Raw genomic sequence first — 27976 nt, 5'->3', positions numbered from 1 at the left:
AGGTTTCACCTTGGACAGTTATTTTTTTCGCCACCTCTTTTGCCAAAACAATATATTTTTTGTAAATTTGTTACTTTTTTCGCCACCTCTTTCGCCAAAACAATATATCTTTCGTAACTTTATTACTTTTTCGCCAAGTAACATAAATATATCTTTCTTTTAAAATTATCTTTTTTTTTCTACCCCAACCAACCCCTAAACAGTTAGTTTTCCCGTTTGAATGGTATTGAACGATTTATTTTGGAGGCCCTTCATAGTTTGCTGTTCGGTGTGAGCCAAGGCCCCGTGTTGAAAATCGTACCTTGGCCTATAATGGTTTACTTTTATAAATTGTTATTTTGATGGAGAGTTGTCTAATCGGCACAAATACCATATCTTCTTATATCTATCATATGGTCCGACCATACACGTACAGTTTGACCATATGTGTATACGCCTATGGTCGTGACCATATGCGTATGGTCCTAATACTCATATGGTCCGGAACATAAGCATAGACAATTCGAATTGAGACGTACATACATATATTGTATAAGATGAGATGTATGCTCTTAAAAGAGTATACATCTTAGATATTTCATTATCTATTTGTCTTGTATCTTGTATTATTTAATATTTCATTTTTTAAGAAATGGAAATCGAAAATTACTATATGCTACAACTGTGAGGAGGGTTCTGATTATGTAAATATAATAATTGGTCATACAACAACTAAACACCATGATAACTTCCTTTCAATAATAGAAAAGTGTCTAAAAAGTGGAAAATATGAATATTAATCAAGACATTACAATGTTGTTCCTGGTGTCGTTCGAAGCACTGGACAATCTATCTGGTTATAGCATATAATATACATATTTTGTATTTGTCTATCATTGCTAAAATATCATATTTAGACTAATGAACTATTCATTTCATTGTTGATTTTATCTGAAATTTTATTCAAATTTTGTGTTCAATGGCAATACAAATAGGGTGGATTAAGTGTGTGGTTTTTTTATATGTTTTTTTTTATTAATAGGTTTCTTTTATTAATCTCCGGAGTTCACCACAAGAAATGTTATTAACTGTAAAATCAAAAGTAGCATGAAATGAAGTTAAAATGAGTATGAGTTCACTGCATAATGTTCTAGACACCGTTTTGTTAAGGATCAAGTTATTTCTAAATGAACACTGGAAAGTAGTTGTGTAACGCTCTCCAAACAGAATATTTGCATTAAATTGAAAAAAGATTCATTTTGATATGTAATTTTATGACTTATTGGGAATATATGATATTGTCCTTCACGTAATTACATTTATAAACACCAAAAAAGTGTATAATACCTTCAAATTTTCTATAAACAACCCGGACCATTTGTCTAAACACCTTGACGAATTCACAGTTGCTCTCGAAAAAAAAACCTTACAATAATAAACACTGATTTGTTTTACTTAAAAACAAGGAAATTGAGCTTCTTTATTGATCGAAACATATATAGTATTCAATATCAGATGGGTAGTAATTTTAAAAACTGTTATAATTACAAAATATCCGTTAATTGAACTCATCGCATGTTTTATCACTCGAAAGAGCCCGAACAACACTCGAAAAAAATGGACCAAATCACTCGAAAAACGATCCTAGCCTATCCTTGCTGAAAACAGGATCGAAGATGAACAATCAGTAGCCAAAATCTGTTACAATGTATGTTACGATGATAAAATGAAATTAATACGCATTAAACACGCATAGGTATTTGAAATTCAATAAATTGTGAGTTGATAGTTAAATACAAATACGTTTGTGGACATTGGAATCTTAATTGATAAATGATGATTTATCTTCCCTTCAATTTTTTTTTCTATTTAACAGCAACAGTTGAGAATGTATAATTTTGTACCAAAAATTGACAAGTTGATGAAATAACCTAAGACTCTTAACAAGAGTGGCGAAGTATATTGAAAGAAAATTCAAACCCAAAATGGAAAAAAAAGACGAAGCCATTACATTTACTAAAATATACCAAAAGACAAACACAGTTATACAAAAAACAACATTAAAACTGTACTGATATTCTCAGGCATAGAATACATTGGATTACAATTGTCCGAATGTGGATTTGATGCAATATCATTGATGCCGTTTATGATAGAATACACATGGTAAGATATACCACTGTTTCACAAACTATTGCTGGGAAAACAGTTAAGGTTTTTTATTGCTCCTCGTTCTACTTATCAGTTAAAAGACAATGATTCCGAGTAGTACAAGAAGTAAGATACAGAATTTAGTTCATTTTATATTGAAAAATACTTGCAATACCTAAACTTATACAACTTGCAGCAATACTGGCCGTACTCCCACATGACGAATCAACAGATCGTAAGCTGCGAGTACTGTTGGCCCTAGTTACTGATCTTGTTCCCAATGCTGAAAAAAAATATTAGAATATTTTCATTTTTATATTATAAAGGAATAGTTAATATGAAATACATATATCATAAATGGCAGTAAACAGTAGTGTAGTAGAAAATCAGCACTTATGATCGTAGTAAAAATAGAAGTATTAAGAAGTGCTGTATTTTGAATAATACTTAGCAAAATTGGAAGAAGTGGGAAAAGCTGTTGTAGTTGTAGCAGTGATAGTAGTTGTAGTAGAAGAAGTGGTAATATTATTTGTAAATTAAAACAAGCCATCAGGTTTATAGAAAGATAGTTCATTCAATAGCTTGTTATTGTTTTATAAAATATCCGGTGAAAAACTGAGAAAAAAATAAGAAATAAAATGGCGTGAAAATTTTATTTAATAAAACTTAAATTGTCTTCTATAAAAAGTTTCGGGTTTTAGCATGTTGCTGGTGTCATTCTTAACGCTCTTTTCGGTGGTGATTAAGATAATTGAGCACATTGAAAACAAAACCTGGTGTATTAAAAATGCATGTAGTACTGTATTTGTCCAAAAAGTTCTAAAAAAGTCAATCCTCAAAGTTTATCGATTCGATTCCCACAATGAAATAAATTGCATTGTTAGATTCAAAAGTATTTACTATCTCTGATAGCTGTAAATCTACATATGAAACTTATATACGGTTGGGAGCCAATTTTCTCGACATGTTCGACATGTTCGACATGAACAGCTCTGATAACTAGATACATCTTTATATAGGTATGTAAACAGAATCGCCCAATATTTGCCGTAAGCGTTTTCACAACTTTATAACAAGAATGGCCGTTCGGAATGGTCCTCTTGCAAATAAGACATGATACAGTACATCATTGACCGTAATGCGTTAATTTATTCATGTACCAGGGATAGTTGCTGTCTCGTCAAACAAGAATATTTCGCAGTGATTTGGATTTTCGTCTCCAAGTCAAGGTCAGAAGTTTAATGGCTGGTGGTTAATGCTGACATATCTTTAGCAAATCAAGGTTTAAGTCATCATGTTGCATAAACTAGGGTAATTTTTTCACAGGAAATCTATATAGAAATAAGAATATATGGTATGAGTGACATTGCGACAACTGTCCATCCAAGTCACAATGTGTAAAAAGTTAAAAATTATAGACGAAAGAACGACTTTCAACACGGAGTCTTGGCTCTAACTAAACAGCAAGCTATTAAGGGCCTCAAAATGACTAGTGTAAAACAATTCAAAAAGGCACACATAGTCTATTTATAATTTTATTTCTTTTCGTACTTAAGTATACGGGTTTTACTTCTGCAGCTGCAGTTTCTTTGCACATGTAGAAGGCTGAAGTTGGTCGTAAGCGCGGTGTTTACCGTACTGCACGAAGTGTCCTTTTAAATAGGGCGCACATCTCCGATTAAGTGGAAGTTGTGTTTATTACAAGTTTTCTAGGTCATCAAACGGTTATTTTTCTTTTTCTGATTTTCTGCATACAGTCTATGGTTCATATTATTATTAAGCTTTTATACGATAGAACTGTGTTCCATCGTTGACCTGAAACGGGAAGTCTACGGTCAATCATTGTATGTTACTACAGGCAGTCTACGTTCAAACATGTATACAGAACGTTTAGGCTCAATCGTTGTGTCTTTATACTCCGTAAGTTTTTGGGTTTTTTACCGTTGTTTCTCGCTTTAAGGATCAGGGCATGTTATTTAAATATTTATTTTCTTTGGTATCTTCTACCTTAGCATGCATCATTTGTTCGGAAGACTTTCGAGAGTCTGCTAACTTATGCATGTTATGTTTATTTGTTCTCTGGTAACTTAAGTTTAGATGACATAGCTTGTGTCAGAGTAAGAATATAGTTGCTAATATTTTTAGATAAAGAATTTCGCTTCGGTCAGACTAATGGGAATCGGAATTACGGGTGCATATGACTTTATACTGTTCATCCTAATTATCTTCAGAAAACTGAATTACTCATCTGTCAAACAGCACAGATATATAATATGCATGTTTCATAAGCAGTATCTGGAGCATGTTGGGAGATACATGTTTCTAGACCTAGAATTTCCAAGTATTCATAAGTTTCTAGATCGTGAAACTCTTTGAAATTTTGTTCATTCGTTCCCCAGGTTTAATGTTGTATTCGAGGATTTTTTCTCCGTTCTAGTCTTGTGATATAACATGATGTTGATATACTTACTGATAATATTTTACATGGTTATACACATTGGTTTGCGTCTATTTCACCAGTATTTGTGTTCAAATATGCTTTTGTTTTCAATCGTGGCAAGGTCGATTTACGAAAGACAAACTAGAAAGGCTATAGTTACTAGAAAAAAAACATTGTTAATTGATATCCAGATTCAGTTGCGGAATTTATAAAAACAATCATGAATATGCAAACAAAATCAATAAATTATATTAAAAAAATGGTAGTAGAAGTTTTCTATTACTTTTCAGACTCCGAATAAGGATACGATTACATATTCAGAATTTTACAAGAAAATATATCATTTATTTTTTAATAATCCTGAAATTGAGGTAAAACATACGTACATGTATCATATATATTTATGAATTTTGTAAATATATATGAATTGAAATGGGATCGGATGATATTGTACACTTCTGTTCAACCATAAAATCTCTATCAAATGGTTGAGCGAAAAAACAGATTACTGGCATTCGGTGAGTGTTTGTCAAAATGAAATTGAGTTAATCATTACGTAACGTATTTATTAGTATATATAACTGTTAATCTTCGTTAATGTTAATAACAGGTTGTGTTTTCTAATTTATATGTCCCATATTTATGGACATTATGTTTTCTGGAATGTGCGTCTGTTCATCCGTTTATCTGTTCGTCGTCCGTTATTCCGTCCGTCTGTCCCGCTTCAGGTTAAAGTTTTTTGTCAAGGTAGTTTTTGATGGAGTTCTATCCACTACAAAATTAGTGCATATGATATGATAATGGAAGATCTTTCAAATCTTAATTTTGATTTTAATGCCAAATAAGAGTGTTTACCCTTAATTCATGGTCCACTGAACATAGAAAATGATAGTGCGATTGAGTTATCCGTGTACTATGAACACATTCTTGTTTTTAAGTTATATAACTTTATTTAGCTGAATATGTAATACAGTATGCCAGGTTGAGATTGTCTTGAATTGGTTGTGATATTCTGGAACAATGTTGAGATTTTTTGTTGAATAACATTTCCAACTAGCTTGTGGTCAATCGGCAAAAAAAACCGTCAACATTTGTGGATCTTTTGTATAGTTGTTGTTTTGTCATTAGTTTTGAATGATCGAGTCTTTTTGCTCTATTATTACAGATGATAGAATGCAGTTGTTTTTAATGCATAGAAAGCGTGATGGAAAGTTTAGAGCTGAAGAACTGAAGTTGTTAAGTAAGAGCTATAGAAATAAAGGTATGACATGTATAACGTTGTGGGTATTAAATACACCTGCAGAGTTATTAAAAAGTTTTGTTTCGCAATTCGCACCGGTAAATTTTTCAACATGATAAGAAAGTTGGTGTGCAATTAAATTTAATCTTAGATAGATGAAGAGTAACTTCTAAAAGGGATTAATATGAATGCTTTTCGAATGTTTTATACTGATTTTTCTGTTTGACAGTTCTTGTATAAAAGTATAAAATCTGTAATGATATTAGGTCAAGAAATTAAAACTATTGAAGAGTGTTTATTAAGTTAACACAAATTTCTAATCGCTCAAACTTTTCAATTCAATTTTGTTAACATTTTTATAAAATGCCTGTGGCTTTTTTTTTACTCATAGAAAGATACATGTAACTGCCAATGCTTTTAAAACGATGTCACTCAAATTTATTAAATTCACTTCAATGTTTACACCAAAAACAGATTGTATTTTACAATCTCACTTATTGTAGATTAAATCTATAGAAGATGATGTTTCTTTTCGTATACATATGCATACATGACACAACCGTAAACCTTATTTGTAAGTAAACAAGGCAGAACTTCGAATTCATCTTTGAAAATTAAGACTCACAGCGCTGGACCAATTTGTAAACGCATAGCGCTTGACTTAACATCTTCAACACTAGAATTTTATCCGGTCAAAAAGACTTTTGAACACTCTTTACAGGCACGCAGCTCCTTATTTGATAACACGCAGTTGCAAGCACATCGGTATGCTGAGAATATTTTGCCTTCAAAGACCACATGATAAAGAAACTGGTGTCGCGTTTGTTATCATCTGAAAATCGTTGTTTTCCTTTCTCGTGTTGTATGAGATATAACAAACGAACAAATGCGGCAGGACTGTTTGAGATATATGAGAGTGACATGGCATGTGACTTGCTTGACTTAATCCACTTCGTCCCAAGGAGAGGGAGGGCATAGGGCGACTACAGTTTCTCTCCATTTCTTCCTGTCCATGGCTATTCGTTTTGCTTCTTTCTATGTCTTTCCAATTTTACTCAGCTCGGTTGTTAATCCCCTGCGCCAGGTGTTTTGGTTTTTTTTTGCCTCCCCTTTTTCGATGTCCTTGGGGGTTTCAACTAGGGCTTGCTAGGTGATGTTTGTGTATTTTTTTCTGACAATATGCCCGATCCACTTCCACTTTCTTGTTCTTTTTGTCTGAGTTGTTTGCTTTTATTTAGTTCTTTTTTATAACTCGTTGTTGGATATTTTGTCTGGCTATCTGATGTTGACGATGTTTCTCAAACACTTATTGACAAAAGTTTGTATTGATTTTGTTGATGCAACTGTTTCTCTCGAGGTTTCTGATCCGTATAAGAGTACAAATTTGACGTTGGTGGTAAATATCCTTAACGTTGTGCTAGTTCTTAAAACATTACTCCTCCAAACAGGTTTGATAATGGAAAATACCTGTTGTGCTTTCTTTTTTCTTGCGAATATGTCTTCGTCTGTGCCTCCTGATGTACTAACAATACTCCCAAGGTAGGTGAATTGTTGTACATCTTCAACAGTAAAGTCGTCATTCTTAAGACAGTCTTGCTGGTTTGTATTTAGCCTCATTGATTTTATAGTTTTCTGTGCGTTGATGTAGAAGTCTGTTTGTTTTGCTACTGTTTCAAGACTTTGGGTCTGATGTTGTGCATTTTGAAAACGATGGAATAGAGTACAAATGTCATCGGCAAATTCAAGGTCTTCAAGACGTGTTGTGAGAGACCATCCAATTTCTTTCGGATCTTTGTAGGCTGATTTACCAACCCCGTCAACTACTATTGGGAAAAGGAGAGAAGAGAGAATACAGCCTTGACGTATCCCAGTTGTAACAGGGAATGATTCGGTCATAGTTCCACCATGTATAACTTGGCAAGAAAATTTGTTGTATAGCAGTTTTATCATTCTGATGATCTTTTGTGGAATTCCATAGCCTAGTCATGTAATTTAGACGAATTCATTTAGGATGTCGTTCGATGTCGATAAAGCTGGTGTGTTACACCTCCCGATCAGATGCCTACTTCGATATGTGTGAAACACTTAATGCTTTGAGCCCAGTGCTGATGTTCTGTAGATACTATTTGAGTATCATGTTGATAGTACTGGTAACAAGTGCTACGGCGGAGAAATCGTTCCGTGTACTATGTCGGTTGAAAACATATGCACGATAACCGCACAAAACGTCATAGGAGAAAAAACACAAATATTTGTTTTTTTAAATTGTTTGATTCAAGAGGAAGATCTAAAAATTATTTCTTGTTGTAACATTTTTTTTTTATTTACCTTTATAAAATGAATTCTGTGAATATTTTTACATTAATTGTCTATGTAGCACCTTTTTGTTACAAATAAAAATGAATGAATGTATCTCGTGCAAAACGCTATGATTCATTGTTCAGCTCTGGGTATACTTTTTCTTTTTTTTAATAGGTCTTCATATTCTAATAAGCTTTGGATTTTAAAACATTTTAGCCTAAATCATTACTTAATAGACATTGCTTGTCGAAATAAAAATGCGCATTTGTGCAGAAAAATCAGTGCAGTTGATGTATTAACCCTCTGCTTCTTTTGTTCAGACATCTTTGTCAATATCATGGAATTTTATGCGAATGTCATACAAGTGAGAGGTTGAGCTAGCTTGAAAATAGGTTTAATCCACAATTTTCTACATTAGAAAATACCTGTATAAAGTCAGAAATATGACAGTTGTTATCCATTCGTTTGATGTGTCTGAACGTTTGAATATGCTATTAGATTACTGACTTTCCGTTTCGAATTTCCTCGAAGATCGGTATTTTGGGTTTTTAATAGACCTAGTAAATTTACATGTCTTCTCCTAATTTTCATTCTTAACCATTTATTTTATTGTCTGTCATTTAGAACATATGTACATTCACAGGTTATAATTTTAACATCTGGAATTAAAAAGTTTACCTGACGCTTTGTCATTTAATGATGTATGTGGTCTTGAATTAGAGTATAAGACATCATCTACAGGTAAACTTGAATTAGAACCTGACCTTCTTGAAGGACTGAGATAAGAAGTTTCATCGTCGGAATGCTGATGCTGAAAAAAATATTGATTAATACATGTTGATAATCAAATAAACTTAATATTTATTTGATAATAATCTTTAGCATTCTTCAAAAATGCCTTTAAAGAGGCTCGAGGGTACAAAAATTTCAATTTTTTTTTCTCATTATAAATTGGATTTTTTACACTATCAATTGGTACTTTATGGTTTACAACTCGATTCTTTTTGACCCAAGATGACTTTTAAAATGTTTAATATTATTGGAAAAGCTCTAAATTATCTCCGTGAGAGCAAAAATGCCACTTTTTTGCATCAAGATTGAAACATCTTTTTGAACTCATTTTATTATTTTCAAATAAGCTCTACTAAAACTAAACAATTGGAAATGTAGACGTTTTCTGTAAAAGAAAAATTTATTTCGATATTACCCTTATTTCTCCTGTTGGTTCAACAGAAAAAAAAGTACCTTCACAAAAATGAATGCTTGTTTCAGAGGCAGAATGGGCATAACTCTCTTTAAAATTATTGTTTGGCACTGATTTTTTAATTCTTCAAGTACATTGTACGTTGATAATATTAAACTGTGACATAAATTACATTAAACCAATCTGGCAAGTATTATACACATTATAGCGTTCATAAGGCAATTTTCCATATAAATTGATATAACTGATATTTCCAAGGGGAATAAAATCCTTTTAAAAAATATTGAACGGCATTGATTATTGATTTCTTCACGGACATTGATAATATTAACCATAATATAAATTTGATAAAAATCTTGCAAGTATGTTCACATGAGGGCGTTCATACGACAATTTGACATATAACTTATACGTCTAGGGGACATAACTCTTTTAAAATTAATTGATTGGTACTGGGGACAGAAGGGGGAAAATCCTTTTAAAAGTATTGATCGGCATTAATTATTGATTTCTTCACGGACATTGATGATATTAACCATAATATAAATTTTATAAAAACCTTGCAAGTATTGTACAAATAAGGGCGTTCATAAAACTTATATGTCTAAAGAATATTACTATTTAAAAGTAATTGATCGGCAATGATTTTCAGATTCGTCCAAATCGTTGCAAATATTATTAATAATACATGTTTTCCAAATGATTAACAGGGGCGATAAACTCACAAAAAAAGTCCGAAAATATTTGTGAGTAAGAGCCCTAGTCTACACATCAATAACTTCTAGAAAAAAAATGTGTTAAACCATTATAATTCTTTGGCCAAACATTCAGGATTTTTGTTTGTTTGATGGCTACTATATTAACCATCAAGAGCACGACATGCCGTAATAAAAGAATAAGCCGCTATCTTGACTTTCAAAAAATCATAAATATCCGATAAATGCAATAGAATATAATCTTAAATAACACCTACCTTTAAAAACTTCATTTAATTAGATATTCTTCGAATTTGAAGCGTACAAGTAACTGAATAAGTTTTCGCTTGAAAGTGTTCATTCGTATGACGTCGTGTTTGACAATGACGTAAATGCGCCATATCATTCATGAAATTTCCAAGAATTTTAAAGATTTAAATTTTTATACATTTTCATAGCTTAAATGCATAATTTCTTTCCTTTCATATACATGATATATGCATTAAAATATAAACAACTGTTATGTGTTTTGTTCTTCAATCTCAATTTGCTGAAAATCCCGAGATCCATGCATGCATGTGTAATGCCCATGAATTGATCAAGGTGAAGGTTATGAAAGAAATTTCGGAAACATAGTTTATCGAAGTGTAAACCAAGGGGGAAAATTATAGTTGACCAAAAATTATAATTGACCAATCCGTTTCAAGTATTTATCGATATGCAAATCATATAAGAATTATAAACTTATGATTTCAGTTTCATAAAATCCTGACAAGAAGTGTACATATGAGAGCGCTTACAATGCACTTCTCCATATCATAAAATAAAATTGAGAAAGGAAATGGGGAATGTGTCTAAGCGACAACAACCGAAGGCCACCAATGAGTCTTCAATGTAGCGAGAAACTCCCGCACCCGTAGGCGTCCTTCAGCTGTCCATGCATGTTTTCAAGGGGCAAAACTCTATATGAAATAAATGATCGGCGGATTTGCCAACTCGTCCAAGATATTGCTTACTAGTATATACTCTATGATTTACGTTATATACAAATCTGGCAACTATTGTACAAGTAAGAGCTCTAATGATGCAATCATAAATATTGTTAATAGTTTCAAAGCCATAACTCTTTAAAAAATAAATTGTTCGATACTGATGTTTGAACTTGTTCAAAACATATAATATTAGTTTCATTAAAATCTGGCAAAACTTGTACTTGTGAGAGCGCTAACAAGAACGAACGGAGAGACGCAAAGACGTTAAAATGGATGGACGGACTATATACCTGTGTGTACATGTCCCCGTAACACGTGATGCGGGGAGAAATGAATGGTACATACTACGCGATATTTAGTAGGATATTATTGAAGCCTCGATTACACATAAAGTTTTTTTTTCCCCGTTCTTGAAAGAACTGTTCCCGATTACACTTCCCGCATTCAGTGGGATGAAGATCCTGTGATTCAAAGCAGGAAAATTGTTAAAGCATTCATTTTATCAGGACAACTATCAAGTATTGCTTAAGTATCTACCAAATTATCCTGTTTTCGGTCCCTTTCTAATCCGATTTGTCTTTTACATGATGAAAAAAGTATATACCAGTAACAAACTGACAATAGCTGTTAAATGTGTAACAGCTACTACATTTAAATAGCTGTCATGACAGCGACCTGATTTTCGATAATTAGATTGAATAGAAAGCAGACAATGACAGTACAGTAAACCGACTAAGGACATTGATTGTTTCTATATTGACTGATACAGAACAATATGTCACAACATAGTCACCTATGAAATCAGACTAGACAAGACAGGCTTTCGGTTTGTCATGACAGTACGTGCGTTGTGAACAAAGGCTCCGTCTTGAAGGCCGTACTTGGACCTATAGTTGTCTACTTTTTCTTTTCACACGTGGTGACTTTGATGGAGAGTTGTCTCATTAGCCCTCATAACACATCTTCTTCTTTCTATCTATGACTCATGTCAGCGTTGTAGACTGTAAATTACAGCTAAATACACATTATCACCACTGTAGTAAAATTGTAATTTATTGTGAACACATTCAAAGGTAACTTGTAGTATATAGTTATCAAAGGTACCAGGATTATAATTTAGTACGCCAGACGCGCGTTTCGTCTACATAAGACTCATCAGTGACGCTCATATCAAAATATATGTAAAGCCAAACAAGTACAAAGTTGAAGAGTATTAAGGATTCAAAATTCCAAAAATTTGTGCCAAATCCGGCTAAGGTAATCTATGCCTGGGATAAGAAAATCCTTAGTTTTTCGAAAAATTCAAAGTTTTGTAAACAGGAGATTTATAAAAAAAAATACCACATTATTGATATTTATGTCAACACCGAAGTATAAAAATATTCAAGAATACATGAATTGAATATGAACTTTGAAGAATATTAAAAATTGTGTTTTCAGCCGATATTAAATCGCTGACAAAAACATATAACATCTTTAGGTTAAGAAAACTAGCCATGCATTTTTACATGTATGTATAAATGTTACAATAAACGTACTAGGAGACATGAAAAACATAGATGTCCTAACAAACAACTTATGTACATGTAGCAGGATCTTCCAATTGCTATTCAAAACTTTTTTTTCTACAATTATAATAACATCAATTTGATAAGCAATCACAGCTGGGCTTCAAAGTTGCAGTGGACTACATATTCAAGAGGTGTCATATCATGAATAAAAAAAACCCAGACCTTTTAGAGTACATATGATTTAAGACTCTCTCATCCTGTATTAAAACATTTAACTTTTCTACACTTACAAACAGTATTAACCATTCAAAATTAAAAAGACGAAATGAAAGATATTGTTAAGCTATTTTTCATCAATATGAATGGCTAACATAGAAACAAGTATCTTGAATGAGGAAGGGATAATTAGTACTTTTTAAAAAATCACTCTGATTCAAACAAAAATTCTATTAATCTGACATCATCAAGTTACTAGATTTCTTAATTGACAACAAATATTCTACGCTTGGAGCAGCAACAGATTGTCGGCATTCCAATGAGAACCAATTGTGCCCCTCTTCTGACGACTAGTTTCTTTATTATTATGAGGCTGGCTTCATACAAGAACTTCTTAGGAAGAAAGTCAAAAACTAAGCAATATCCTTTAACTTTACTTTCCGCTATATAGATGATGTCCTTTTACTATATATATATATAGCTAGATAATTCAACATTTGGTGACTATGTTGAACACATCTATCCCATCGAACTAGAGATAAAGGATACAACAGATACAGTTACAGTGGAGATCACTTCTAACCTCTCATTAAATCTATCAGAATCTGTCAGGAGAACTATTTTAGGACAGTACGTAGAACTGTCAGCCTGACACCTTTTAGTCAGTTCTAGCTAGAACAGTTCTAACCTAGAACCGATTTGGTCAGTTCTACCTAGAACTGATTTGGACAGTTTTACCTAGAACTGATTTGGTCAGTTCTACCCAGAACTGATTTGGACAGTTCTACCTAGAACTGTTTCTGACAGTTCTACCCTAGAACAGTTTTAGACAGTTCTACCTAGAACTGACCAAATCTTTTGTCAGTTCTACTTCTACAGTTCTGCGGTTAGAATTGATTACAAATTCTACGGCTAGAATTGATTTATAAATCCTACGGCCAAAATTGATTTATAAATTCTACGGCTAGAATTGATTTATAAGTTTTAAGAACTCTTTGTCTAAATATAAAGTCTTCGGCAAAATAGCGATTAATATTATAAAGAGTTTTGCTATTTTGCCGGTTTTATTTCAGATTTTTCGTCGGCAAGAGAACATGTTTAACCCCACCATATTCTGCTTATATGTGACTGTTCCAAGTCAGGAGCCTGTTATTCAGTGATTTTCTTTTGTTAATGTGTTACATAAATTATTTGTTTTTCTTTCATTTTTTGAACCAAATTAGGCCGTTAGTATTGGAGGGGGGGGGATTATTATTTCAATTGTTTTACATTTGTCATTACGGGAGTCAGGATGGCTCGTTTTACATAACAAAATTATCTGACCCCAATGTAATACCTTGTTTCCCAATCCACCAGAGGCGGATCCAGCAATTTTAAAAAGGGGGGTTCCCAACCCAGGAAAAAGGAGGGGTCCAACTATATGTCCTCATTCAAATGCATTGATCGTCCAAAAAAGGGGTGTCCAACCCCGATCCCCCCTCTGAATCCGCCAATGATCCACTATTATAGATAAATATGTTTTTAAATTAAACTTAAACTGACCATATTTGATTTCATCATATAAATCTATATACATTTAGCTGCACACTGCAGGAATCCAGTTATATTTTTAGGCAAGGATACCAATTATATTGGAAAACATTAATGATTTCAAATTTTTTTTTGCACTCAATTTAGTACTAGCATGTCCTCCTTTTATTCAAAATATTGAATCGTAAACAAATGTGATATCTGTTTACATGTAGTTTTCATACCTCGGACGGACCTGTTAAACAAAAATCTTTTGACCGCATCAATCTTAACTGACCTTATTTGCTCTTTCTTTCTGCAAATCTATATAGCTGCACAGTAATTCAGTTATAGTTTTAGGTCAAGAGGGACTGTAATATACAAGTTACAGCAATATTGGAAAACAATGACCTTAAAATTTTGTTCGCATCAATTTATAGTGCCAGCATGTCCTCTTTTTATTCAAAGTATTGAATCGTAAACAATCTTTTGACCGCATCAACCAAAACTGACCATAATTGCTTTTTTTTTATGCAAGTCTATATAGCTGCACAGTACTTCAGTTATAATTTTAGGTCAAGAGGGACTGTAGTATATAAATAAATGCAATATTGGAAATCAAGAACCACAAAAAAAAATCGCATCGATTAAGAGTGCCAGCATTTCCTATTTTTATTCAAAATATTGCATCAGAAACAAATATCAGTAGTTTTCATACCTCAGACTGACTCATGTAACAAAATTATTTGTCTGCATCAATCAAAACTGACCATATTTGACAGCATCAACCAAAACTGACCATATATGACTGCATGCATCAGCCAAAACTGACCATATTTGCTCTTTTTTATGTAACTCTTATAGTCGCATAGTAAATCTGTAATATTTTTATGTAAGGATGGATTGTATAATACAAATGATAGAAATATTGGAACACAATGCTACCTAATTTCATTTGCATCAATTTAGAGTGTCAGCGTGTCCTCTTTTTATTCAAAATATTGCATCATAAACAAACATCAGTAGTTTTCATACCTAAAGACTGACTGGTATAACAAAATTATTTGTCCGCATCAACCAAAACTGATCATATGTGACAGCATTAACCAAAACTGACCATATTTACACTTTATTATGTAAATCTTAATATATTATAGATACTTATATAGATGCATAGTAAATCACTTATAAAATTGAGAAAGGAAATGGGGAATGTGTCAAAGCGACTACAACCGATTATGATGGATTGTATAATTCATATGACAGCATGTCCTCTTTTTATTCAAAATATTGAATTGTTGACAAATTTCAGTAGTTTGGATATATCAGACTGAGTCGTTTTAATAACAAAATTATTTGAACTCATCAACCAAAACTGAACATATATACACTTTATCATGTAAATATACATGTATATGGCCTCATTGTAAACCAATAATATTTCTATGTCAGGACAGATATTGTATGATAAAGATGACACCACATTTTGTCCACATCAATTCAGAGCACCATTATTTCCTCTCTGTATCGATAATTATTATTATTTTAAAAGGAATTACTGTAATATTTTTTTCTGTCTATGAAGAAATAACATAAAAAATTTGGTGCACACTGAAAAACGCGTGTAGCAGTTTTTTTAACAGTGTGCACCACATTTTTTATGTTATTTCGAATAGACAGAAAAAAATATTACAGTCATTTCATATAATTTTCAATGCTCTTCAACTTCATACTTTATTTGGACTTTTTAACTTTTTTGGATTCGAGCGTGACTGATGAGTCTTTTTCTTACGAAACATGCGTCTGGCGTATATACTAAATTTAGTCCTGGTATCTATGAGTTTATTTAATTCTAAATTCCATTTTAAACCGTAGCAAGCCATGAAAAAATGTTGATGACGTCACGGTCACATGCCTAACTTATGTATATGGGCTGATAACAAAATAACGTCAGCCAATCAGAAGACGTGTTACATCCAAAATTAAATTATTAAATAATTAACCAATACAAAAGTGACTTTTTAAGTCAGTAGTTCATGATGTTGTTTTTTTTTAAACAAAACTATTTAACGGCATCATCCAACACTCACATGACTGATAAATATACTTTATTTTAAAATGGAAAGTCCATGTATGAGAAGTTCTCTTCTTTGAATAGTATACTGTTAATATAATTTGAAGAAGAAAATGATAGGTTTTGTTTGTAGCCTAACGTCCAGTGGCAAATGTTTCATTCATGTTCAGATCGAGTATATTTTTCTGACGTTCCAGACTCCCAGATATTATTTATAATCGTTATGGATAAGTTTGGCTACGAGATAATGCAAATGTATATAGTTTGTTTACGTTTAACAACACTTTTTTCATTAATATCCCATAATTCATCCACTGTACAATTTTCGTTTGAACATTTGTCAAAACCGAATCTTGAATCATGAATGTAAATCCAAGGCATACAACATAAATTAAAATTAAAATTCCATGAATTAAATGCAGAGTTATATTTAGGAAGAGACTGTTAAAAACGGGGAACGAAATAACGTAAACAATGATGTTTCATATGCAATCTTATAAAAATATTTCTCCAACGAGTTGGATAACCTTCTATCCACTTCGATATTTGTACATGTAACATTTGATCAGTAATAAGTATTGAAAAATCTACTATTATATATAGTTAAGTAATTGGAACTGATTTTTTTCTTCTAAATTCTAAAGTTCCCTTACTGCAGTGACGTCATTTAGAACTATTCTACAGTCCTGACTGATTTAGTCAGTTCTGCTGACAGTTCTACAGTTAGAACTGATTTGGACAGTTCTACCTAGAACAGTTTTAGACAGTTTTACCCTAGAACTGATCCTCACAGTTCTACCTAGAACTGATTTAGTCAGTTCTACCTAGAACTGATTCTGACAGTTCTACTTAGAACAGTTCTAGGGTAGAACTGTTCTAGGTAGAACTGTTCTAGGTAGAACTGTTCTATGACAGGTTAGAAAAGTTCTATGAAAGATTATTCTGACAGTTCTAATGAGAGGTTAGAAGTGATCTCCACTGTAAGTCGGTCTAATATCTTGACTTACATCTAGAAATTGACAATGAGAGTTGGTTGAAAACAAAATTTGACGACAAAAGCGATGATTTCAGCTTCCCAATTGTGAATTTTCCATTTCTAAGTAGCATCATTCGAGCAGCACTTGCATACGGGGTACAATGTATATGTTTCCCAATAAATACGACATTCCCGTGCTTGTAAGTCTTATCATGATTTTTTCTTGATAGAGGGTTGCTGCTCACAAGGAAGCTATTAAACCAAGAGTTCAAAATGGTGAAGTTAAAATCATCCCGTCGTAAGTTTCGTTCGTTGACTGTTATGGAATAACCGTTCACAGATTATATTTTTTTTCATTTTTAGACATAGCGTTGTTAGTTTTTTTTTTCGATTTATGAGTTTGACTGTCCCTCTGGTGTCTTTTGTCTCTCTGTCACTGTTAAGTATTCCTCATATCTTGACTAACATCTCAAAATTGACTAAGAAAACGACAAAAGAGGTGATTGAAGCCTCCGTATTGTAAATAAAACTTTCTATTTATTAAGATGCCAGAAGCGCCTTGATATGGGGTATTTATCTATCAGTAGTCGATATTTTAGGGCTTAAATTACCTATTTTGATTTCATTAATAGAGAATGGCTCCTCACAAGAAAGTTATTTAACAAAAATTAAAAATCATCCAATACCATGTTCCCAATGTTGTCTTCACATAAAAGAGATTGATTTATATAATATGGTCTACTTTTCGTATTTTAATTTATGATGGTAGTGTGTGTGTGCATTTTTTTTTTTTTTTTTTTTTTTTTAAATATTGTTTAAACTAAATCGCATCTTATCTCTAATAGTTTGAATAACCAGTGACAAATTTTAGGATATAATATTAGTATGCAGATCAAAGAGGCGAAGAATATGGATTTAAAAATTATGTAAATGTTTGGTCGCTTTTATACATCTGCTGTTGGACTATTCGTCTCATCACCTGAGTAGTCCGTACTTTGGTAGCAACATGATTGATACCATATCATTTTTAAATTGACTTTAAGTAAATTGAAAAATTATAAGAAACTTAACTCCCTCAGGCCAAAATATTCTACGTTGGATTAGTTTTTATCTAAGTCCTGTTTCTGTCATATATCGACGTAATGTTTAAGTTACCTAGTACCATACATCCTTGGCTTTTAGATATTCGAATATGATTTTTTATGATTAAGATGATGCAAGAAGAGTGATTCGGCGCATCAAATTTTAAATTATTGTTTTTTATATCCTTGTCTATTTTTACGCATTAATATTCACAAACGTCATCTAGGTCTTCTTAATTCAACGCTTGATTTTTCAAACCTAATTTTTCTATGTGTACTTCAATCCTATTAATTACATCAATGCAGTAGTATATACAGATCCTACGAGACACTAAACATTCTTTACAAAAAGGCCAGATACGATAAAATGGGTACATTGCCGGTAGTACTATGTTAATATCTGCAGTTACCACAATGTACTAATAGCGGATTTTCTTTCTATCGGTAAAATCAAATGTTGTTTAAAAAATGTATGTGCTGTCTATCTATGTTGTAAAGTTACACTACTGTTTCAGGTTAGAGCAAAGGTTGGCGCCTGTTAAAAACTTAAACCAACTGCATTTACTTGCACCAGTCCTAAGTCAGGATTCTGTTGTTTAATGGTTGTGTGTTCATACGTGTTACTCGTTTTTCATATATATAAGACCGTTGGTTTTCTTGTTCGAATTGTTTAACACAAGTCATTCAAGCTGCAATGCAATGCTCGACTGATACCAATGTTTTAGTAGGGATTTAGTATGTCTAGTATATAATATATCTAGCGGACGCGTATTTGTTCGTCACAAAGTTCTATGGGGTTCATGAACCGGCCATTTGATGGACTTGTCTATATAGTTCTATCGTTATCATTCATTAGTCCAGTCAAACTAATTTCTAACCTAAAGCATTAAGCCCGAAATATACATAGAAAAAAGTCCTAGAAAATCTTGCAACAGGAAAAATCAAATTTTGCATTTTTAATTTATTATGGAAATTAACATTGGAAAGGGAGATAACTCCGCAAAAATGTGTTGGTTTTTTTTTGTTGAATTATACATCTAAAATATGATACTTTAAAGGGTTTATAAGTTCATATTTGACTTTATTATATAATCCCCTGTGTATGTAATGTACAAAACCAAAGTGTTGTTGGTATTTTCTCAATTTTTTTTGGCATATTTTTCATTAAAGGAATTGCAAATTTACGGCTTTGTGACCATTTTGAATAAATACTGTGAATATTTGGTATTGTTTATCTCAGTAAATTATATTTTTCAGCATCTATCTTGTTTAAAGAAACTATAAACCACGAAAAGATGAATATATGCTTAATTAGTTTTACTTAATTTGAGATTCTTTACCTTGACATGCTGAAAAATATAATAAATGGCCATCTAATGAATTATGAAATATAGGATGTAGCTTGATAAAAGATGTGAAATCAACTTGATAATTAAAAAGTCTTTCATCTGATAATTTTATTTAAAACCAACTAAACTGTGCATATAAAATATTGAAGACGTCAAAACATATTAACAGTTCAACTGTTTGCTGCCTCAAATATTATTCATACTAGAATACACCCACGGGGTCGTAACTAATTCCAAGTACCTACGCCTTATTTTTAGCCAGGAATTTATATTTCCATTTTGTCGTCTGATAATAACATGCTAATTATAAGGTGCACATTTTTGTCTGCCTTCAAAAAATCTTTCTATTTGAACCTGTCAAATATTGGAAATATCAATAATGAGGAAAACAAACGGGTCTTAAATTGTGTATTTGTTATACCGGCGTCTTACATCAGCTTATAGCACCGACATACGCCGTGCGTTGTTAAAACCATATACACTGCCAATACGCTTGTAGATTTTGACGCATTAGCAATCATATCTGTATCATGTGCTCAACGAGCTTTATACGTGTTTAGGGCGCACGAGAAGCGTACATAAGCTCATATAGTTAATCGGTTGTTAAAGTATCGTATTGTGGCGTATGTCTGACGTGAAGCGTACACAAGTGCATAGCGTTTATCGGGTGTTCAGGTTACGTATGTTGGCGAATGTCTCGCGTTCATCTAATGTAGATAAAATGCAAACTACGAAGAAAAAACGTCCCTTGAACGTGTTTGGGATGCGTCCGGTCGTACCCTGGACGATTATCCATGCTTAAGGCGTGGCTGGGACATGTAATTATGGGGTGTTTCATTGAATTACAATGTAGTACAAACTTTTATTGAGGAGCTATCTGAAGCCCATCTCCGGGTATGGTATGTTCTTGTAAATTTACGGGCATATATGCCACTATGTAAACATCTTTTTGAATGTAAGAATACGTTTTTGATACGCCACGGGTGCGTTTTATACGTTAACGGAGCGCTAAAACTACACCAAGCGTATGTTACGACCACGCCCCGCATATGCCAAACTAATCTGCAGCGTTTTCAAACGCGCTTGTTATGTATGTACAACATGCGTGTAGCAAAAAGGTATACGCTTGAAAACGCTAGAGCTAGATGAAATGTTTTATGATGCATACAAATTTTTTGAAGTTTAAGCGTTCACCAAGCGTCTACCTTTGCATATTAACGTACCTTAAACTTATGCAACCTGCGTCTTACGATTGCGTAGCGTACCTCTTGCGTGCACATAACGTATACGGACTAAGTCTATTTTCTCTGTACGTCTAGTGCACGTCAGTCTATACCCCAATGTGTGACTCCGGTATTTTTCGACATTCACCATTGTCCTATATTAGTTATATATTAAGTTAAATTCTTTAATTTGTCGTATTAAAGTCATGTCTTTTTTTTTAAACTGGATTTGTAATACTCTTATTGTCATCAGAATAGGTCATTATGATCATACGGTGTACAGTTCTTGTCTGCTTTTAAAATCTGGCTGTTAAAATCCGTCCTGTTTGGTATTTAAAAGTGTCAATCTCTGTATATTGACAAAGGTCGGGTGTGATTATGACCCGTGTATAGAGCAAATCCCAAATACACCGTGTAATGGTGTACCTGATAGAGGCAAAACAAACAAATAAGGTAGCAGGTAACATATACAATCGGTAGTGTATTCGATCCGGAACTTATTAATTATTGGTACTATTAATAATGTAGAAAACAAAAGATCCTATAATGGTGTAATTCTTAATCAACACTATTGTCAATTATTACATGTAATTATATAATACATTGTCTACAGTTGAATTATTTGATTTGTCGTTTTTACGTCATGACGGTTAACAAAATAGCCTTCGTATTTTAGTATTATACATGTTAATTTTCTATAAATTTACTTCGAAACACTTAGGTTTTTCTAAACATTTTACCCCAGGCCTGGATTTTCCTTGTAGTATATTAATAATTGATTATTAACTCATCATAGATACCAGGACTAAATTTTGTATATACGCCAGACGCGCGTTTCGTAAACAAAAGACTCATCGGTGACGCTCGAATCCAAAAAAAGTTAAAAAGGCCAAATAAAGTACGAAGTTGTATTTTGCGTCCATTCTAACTTTTAAGTTTTTAATGTTTTTTTAACTTCGTTTTTGAATTCGTTCCGATTGACTTGAGTGCCACTTATGTGTTTGGTGTAGACCAAAAGCGCATTTTACGTATAAATTATATGCATGATATCTATGATAGAGGTTATAATGAAAAATACCGCTTTAAGAATAAATCACTATAACTTACAGGTTGAAATCTATTGTCATCGTCAATGCTTTCGTCAAATTTGAAAACTGTAAATGAAAATTAAAAATTAAAAGAGGTTTGATATCATAAATAAACTTTTGGAGAAAAAATACATAAAAGATGATTTCATGACATAACATGAACAAATAATAACTGATAAAATAGTAATGCTTGAGTCTCTCTTTCCTTTCTTATTCATTACAAGTTTATACCTTTCACATCTGTTTTGTCGGTTATTTATATTTCACTGAATATTACTGTTATTGATAAGTGTTTTTCTGTTGTTACAGCACAGTTACCTTCATTTGTATAGTTGAATGATGCGAAAACAATCAACTATAAACGTTCAATCGGTAAATGTTTGCAAATTGAAAGAAATCTGACCAAAATGTTGGTATACCAATGAATTAAAGATAGTTATCGAGCTTCCAAATCCATCAAAATAATTTCGGAACCCAGTTTAAAATTCATTGTGGGGAGGGGGATTTCTTCTGCAAATTTATCAATGAACACTTTTAAACATCGCTTTACCTCTGTGAAAGGATTTGAATTGCAGTTATAATTACACCTTATGTAAGAATCCTGGGTTTTGATTGGTTGATAGCCAGTGTATTTTTCACCAATTCACTGTTATCAAACGAATATCGTTCATTTTTTTAACCCTGCCGGGGTATTTGCCAAAATGATTTGCCTTTTTTACCCTCTCTGCCGTGGTATTTGCCAAAAATACTCTATCCGACTGGACGCTTGTAACGTCACGATCATCAATGCGTTTTAGAACATTAATATTCGGTGTAATTAACCAGATATATTATGTTCTTGAGGGGTATTTGCGAAAAATACCACCAGTCTTGAGAATGAATTTCCCTCGCCTTACGGCTCGTGAAATTTAACATTCTCTCGACTGGTATTTTTCGCAAATACCCCTCCTTAACATGATATATCTGTTTAAAATTCATAACGAGAGATGTAACTTATTATCAAATTGAAAGTCGTATATCAATGTTGCGGAAAATTGACAAATTCCCAAACAGGATCATTTTATGAATAATATTAATCTTAAAAAATAAATTATTCGACAGGACTGTGGTAACGACAAATATTTTAAAATTTACAAATGTATGATATCAATTTCACTCTTCGTTTAATAGATTCGTTATGAACAGCAATCCGTTATCTAGACAATCATGTTAGGGAATACAATTTCTGGAACTTCGTATCAACTGTAAGATATAGTTACTCCGTTTACAGATGTTGCTGGCATGTTGCTGCTTAGAACAATGTTCAAAATTGGGAGATTTTAATCATTTCTGTTGTAATAAAATTCTATGTTCAACTGATCCTCATTGTCAATCTCTATATGTAAGTCAAGATATGAGACAGTGAGATATATGCGTTCAACACAGTCTTTGTTATTTGTTAAGACCACATCCTCTACTAGTATACAGCGTTTATTTGAATCTTTAATCAATGGAAAGAAAAAACCTTTCTTTTTTATTAAAAAAGAGCTACAATATCGAACAACAGTATGAAGCTTTAAGTATTTGATGGTAGCACAATAAAGCTTTTATGTGACATCGGAAAAAATGTCTTTATTCTAACTACTAAAGAACCATAAATATGGAATGATAAATAATTAAAAGTCGTCTGCTCTTACCGAAGATGTATTTCGCGATTCTGCTTAGGATATTTTTGGTTAAAGGTGGCACGGTAGTATTTCCTGGCCCATAAGGGATAATGATAGCCTTTTTAGAATTTTCACCACTTTCTAACACTGCAAAAAATTCTACATTCACAGTTAACTGAAGTACTTTCATTTTACTATTCAGAAATGAATTTGAATATGTATCATGACCGTTTACTTTTTTTTGCTATTTTTAAAAACCTAAGGCCACTAGTACGTTTAGGTATTTTATGGTGCAGTGAATACAAAATTCTCAAAAATTCTCAAAAATTCATTTTCATCTGTATGTAAAATTATTTCATATTTTTCTACACCTGATTCATCCCTCAGTTTGGAAAAGTATGTTCAGTTGATACTGTATTTTTTGTCCAATCACACTGTTTAGATACATTTACCTAAGTAGGGTACACAAAAGAGCAACCTAAATTCTGGAATGCAAATACTACCGTGCCACCTAAATGACTCCTAATGTTGACGCCTCTGTACGAATTCATGACTTTAAAGTCTTTGTATGTCATGTTTACCAATCCCACGACTAGTTATAGGTTTTTATCGTGTATACTAGAACTCCTAGCGATGTATTTAGCCTGCGTTTTTCGGTCTGGCGCACTTGAAACAATTGAGCCCATTTTAAACTTTTTTGAAATAATATGCCAGGCATAAATATTGCTGTTAGTGTCGAAAATTTAAGAAATCCAACTGATATGTGTAAAGTATAGCTCGAAGCTTATGATCTGAAGGTTTAGTCACTGAGGGTTTGCATTTAGGTCAAAATATTAAACGAACAAATTGATTAACGTATCAACATAAATGACATACTACGTTTGCGCTCTAATCCCTCTGGTCCCATCTGTTCATCACACTCGTAACTATTGATTTGAAAACCTTTATCTGCTTGTGGTATACTTATCTGAGTCCCCTTGTCCTCACATAAAACAAAGGAATGTTTTATATCGACTGAAATAAATAAAATAAACATCAAAAGATCGTTCGTGTACAACAAAGTTTTTGACCTAACCTAAATATGAATAAAAGAAGAATTAAATGCATGGTTAACACATATATGCGCTCCTGTGATAGGACATTATATTATTTTCTTTTTACAACATGTTATACATGTAGTTATAAATATGCTCGAAACTGGATGCATTTTTTAAGCAAAACAAATTGTACGTTGATTTATATAGTTGCTGCCTCTCGAAGCAAAACCTATTTTGGAACAGCCATACTTAATGACATGTTTCAATTTTGATATAATTCAATATTCACATTTTATACATACATGTAATGTTAAATTATTAGGAAGGTTTCTATGGTCATAAGCCTGGATGATTTCAAGTGGTTCACGTAATAAAATAGCAACTTACCTTCATCATGTTCTAGTATGTGTAAAGTAGCTTTCAGTTGGCATTCTCTTTCCGTATCGATATTGCAAACGTCCATCATTCTTGTCATGAACATTTTTATTGCATTTTCATATTTAACCTTGTCATGAAGAATTCCATACGGAACAGCTGTTAGTATAATCAGAGATCCCTGACGGACGAACTTTGTCTTAATGTCTTGTTTATTTGACATCCTTTCATAGTCCTTTATTCTTTGAGCCACATCTTTATCATTCCAATCTCTTGGTGTTTTAATATTCATCAACACTGCTGACTCCTTAGCTGTAACATGTTCAATAAAACACAAAGGTAACATAAAGTTATATATGTATACATGTATATATTTATATGAATAAATAACACATACACGTTGTATAAACTTGGGGGTTATCATATTTTAGATAATACTCTATCTCTTTCTTATTATTAAGAAGTTACGCAATAATTCTATTGTTTTAAATACTTCCAAAATGGGTAAAGTCTTGTTTATACATACAGTATAATAGCAGCATTTAGTACAATGTATATGTAAATTTGAAATAACTGTATATATGAATTGTAAGATAATCACTACGTTCTTGCGTTAAAAGGAGTAGGTCCGGTAAGGGCTGGTTTTGGCCTCAAATATCAGGTTCATCTAACGAAAGATTTTGAAGATTTTTTAAACACTTAAACTTCAATATAATGAATGAACATGAATGCGGCCACTTAATGTAAGACGGAAACCGTCTGAAATTTAACTAAAATGCTAAAATTGTGAAAATTTCAGTTATTTAGCATGACTTAATGATGCTAGTACCCGATATATGTGCATTGTATTGTCAAAAACAGCCCATATTTATGTAGCATAAGCATTCTACTTTCCAGTAAATAGCTAAAAGATTACATTTTCACAATTTTGTAAAACTGCTATATTGTTGGGCTAAAAAGGGGTCTTACTGAACCTTCTCCTTTGAATATCCATAGCTGCAAATGTTCGGATTAGTATTTCAAATCAATGTTTTATAAATTAGGTTCCGATATACTGTGAGGTCTACTCACACGAGATCAATTTCTATTAATAAAAAAAAGGAAATATGGTCAACGTTCCCTTCCCTCCCAGGGAAAGCTGCAACATTTTGTTCGATCAAAACATGCGAATGTAACCTGTTGTCTGATTTTGATACCATTGGACATATTACGTTCGTGTCAGAGGAGTGAGCATTAAAAGAAAATCCATAGATGATGAAAGATTAAACATTTTTTTCCGACAACGTTAAACCGTTGCCTTTTCTCAATTGATCATATTTTGACAAAACATATTGTTTGTAACAGGAACACTTTAACTATATGATATAATTACCCATTTTGTCTGATGGATCCTTTTGACCAGGATCGTCGTATTTCACATCAACTTGTACATTATTAATGAAAAATTGCAGTATTACCTCTGAAACCCATAAAAATGCAAATATTTTAGAAAATTCAAATGTTTTAAAATAATTGTTCAAATATTGGAATTGTTTTGTATGAAAACAGTCACACCATAGAATTTGAATTTTCATGATACATGTATTTCAAATATCCTCATATGCAATTTCTGCATATTTTTTTCTTTTTAATGTCAATCATACAGGTATGTAGAGCATCTTTGTCGCTTCCGGGGTGAATGAAGGCTTTTAAAATTTTTAAATAACAGCTTTTGTGTATAAAGGGATTTATTTAGCAAACTTAACATTCGGTTTATAAAATCTCAAATTATAAGTGTTAAATTTGTCATTTTTTTTTTTAATTTTGGCGTCAGCACATTTTTCAAATTTAACATCATGCATGTACCACTATGACATCTCATGCGTGTGTGTAAATATCAGATTTGTGCATGCCATTTTTCATATCATATGTATTATCGGTCCAAGGTTCAATATCAGACCGAGGGCAGAAGGCTGGTAATATATGTGATATGAAAATAAAATCTTGTCATTTGTTATCATATGCTTCAATTATGGATATAACTAACAGTTTTATATATTGATCGATGAAGTGGTTCTCAAGCAGAAGTTCCAAAAGTCCACATTTTACGGACGTCAGACGCCAAATGTAGAACATCTGATATAAAATATTTCTATCAACTAAGGAGAAAAACAGCAGAATGATATATTTTCATATTAACGAGAAAAAAATAAAAAAAACATAATAAACACTGTTTGGAAAAGTAAATAATTTTCAAAGTAACTTTCTAAATTATTCTGGAAACATTTAAACACGCATTTATTGTACATATCATTTGATTTTTGTTTTGTTTTTGTTTGTGGGGAATTATCATAAGAATTCTTCCTGGATCCAAAATATTTGTTTTGAACCTGCTTTATAATGAACTTTTACTGAAAACTTACCATTGCGGTTTTTTTCTCCGAAATAAGTGGAGTATCGCCGTAATACCATGCTAAACGTTAAGAAATGTGATAATTTTTTCATGTCAGCGCGCTAAACACCGATTTTTTAGAAATAAAGAAATCACGTAAATTTAATGCTTTTCTCATACTGCAAAAATACAAGTTCTTTATTCTAAGTATATGATAATGTAAATATAGTATCAATAAATAAAACATTTGAGAGCTATATTCACAGGCACTTGTCGCAGAATTTGTTTTCCTGCCCCCATTATATAACACAAGGTACATAACTTGCATTTTTGAAATTCACCCGGTTGCGAAATTCCTTAAATGCCGATTTCTCGGATGTCAACCTCAGTAATACTCGTTTTTCCGTAACATTAAATTGATGTGTATAACACTCCTCCCTATGTTGTCGGAATCATCCGTAGCTAGCCTACCCAAATATGTCAACCGTAATTATTTCGTCTATTTAGTGATATTTAT

At 32.3% G+C, this 27976-nt stretch overlaps 1 protein-coding gene across 1 annotated transcript; it reads right to left on the bottom strand.

Annotated features, from left to right (window-relative positions):
• Positions 1 to 711: 711 nt before the first annotated feature.
• LOC143078630 (uncharacterized) lies at positions 712 to 26568 on the bottom strand. The gene is made up of 7 exons (XM_076253480.1): positions 26461 to 26568; positions 25101 to 25400; positions 24553 to 24690; positions 22050 to 22096; positions 8790 to 8922; positions 2306 to 2413; positions 712 to 752 (listed from the first exon to the last, which is right to left on the bottom strand). Exons 1-7 carry the CDS (start codon positions 26462 to 26464, stop codon positions 712 to 714), a joined length of 771 nt encoding a protein of 256 aa, XP_076109595.1. The 5' UTR covers positions 26465 to 26568.
• Positions 26569 to 27976: the final 1408 nt, after the last annotated feature.

This window comes from Mytilus galloprovincialis, chromosome 6, assembly GCF_965363235.1.
Source record: "Mytilus galloprovincialis chromosome 6, xbMytGall1.hap1.1, whole genome shotgun sequence".
In the NCBI taxonomy this organism is placed as follows: Eukaryota; Metazoa; Mollusca; class Bivalvia; order Mytilida; family Mytilidae; genus Mytilus; species Mytilus galloprovincialis.
This window is presented reverse-complemented; position numbering and strand designations above follow the sequence as displayed.

Bases quoted from the DNA above. Each gene is read 5' to 3' on its own strand.
- LOC143078630 (XM_076253480.1), bottom strand. The intron at 24,691-25,100 runs GTAAGTTGCTAT...TATTTATTTCAG, and splicing joins CATACTAGAACATGATGAAG to TCGATATAAAACATTCCTTT. The intron at 2,414-8,789 runs GTAAACTTTTTA...ATTTTTTTTCAG, and splicing joins ATTAAATGACAAAGCGTCAG to CATTGGGAACAAGATCAGTA.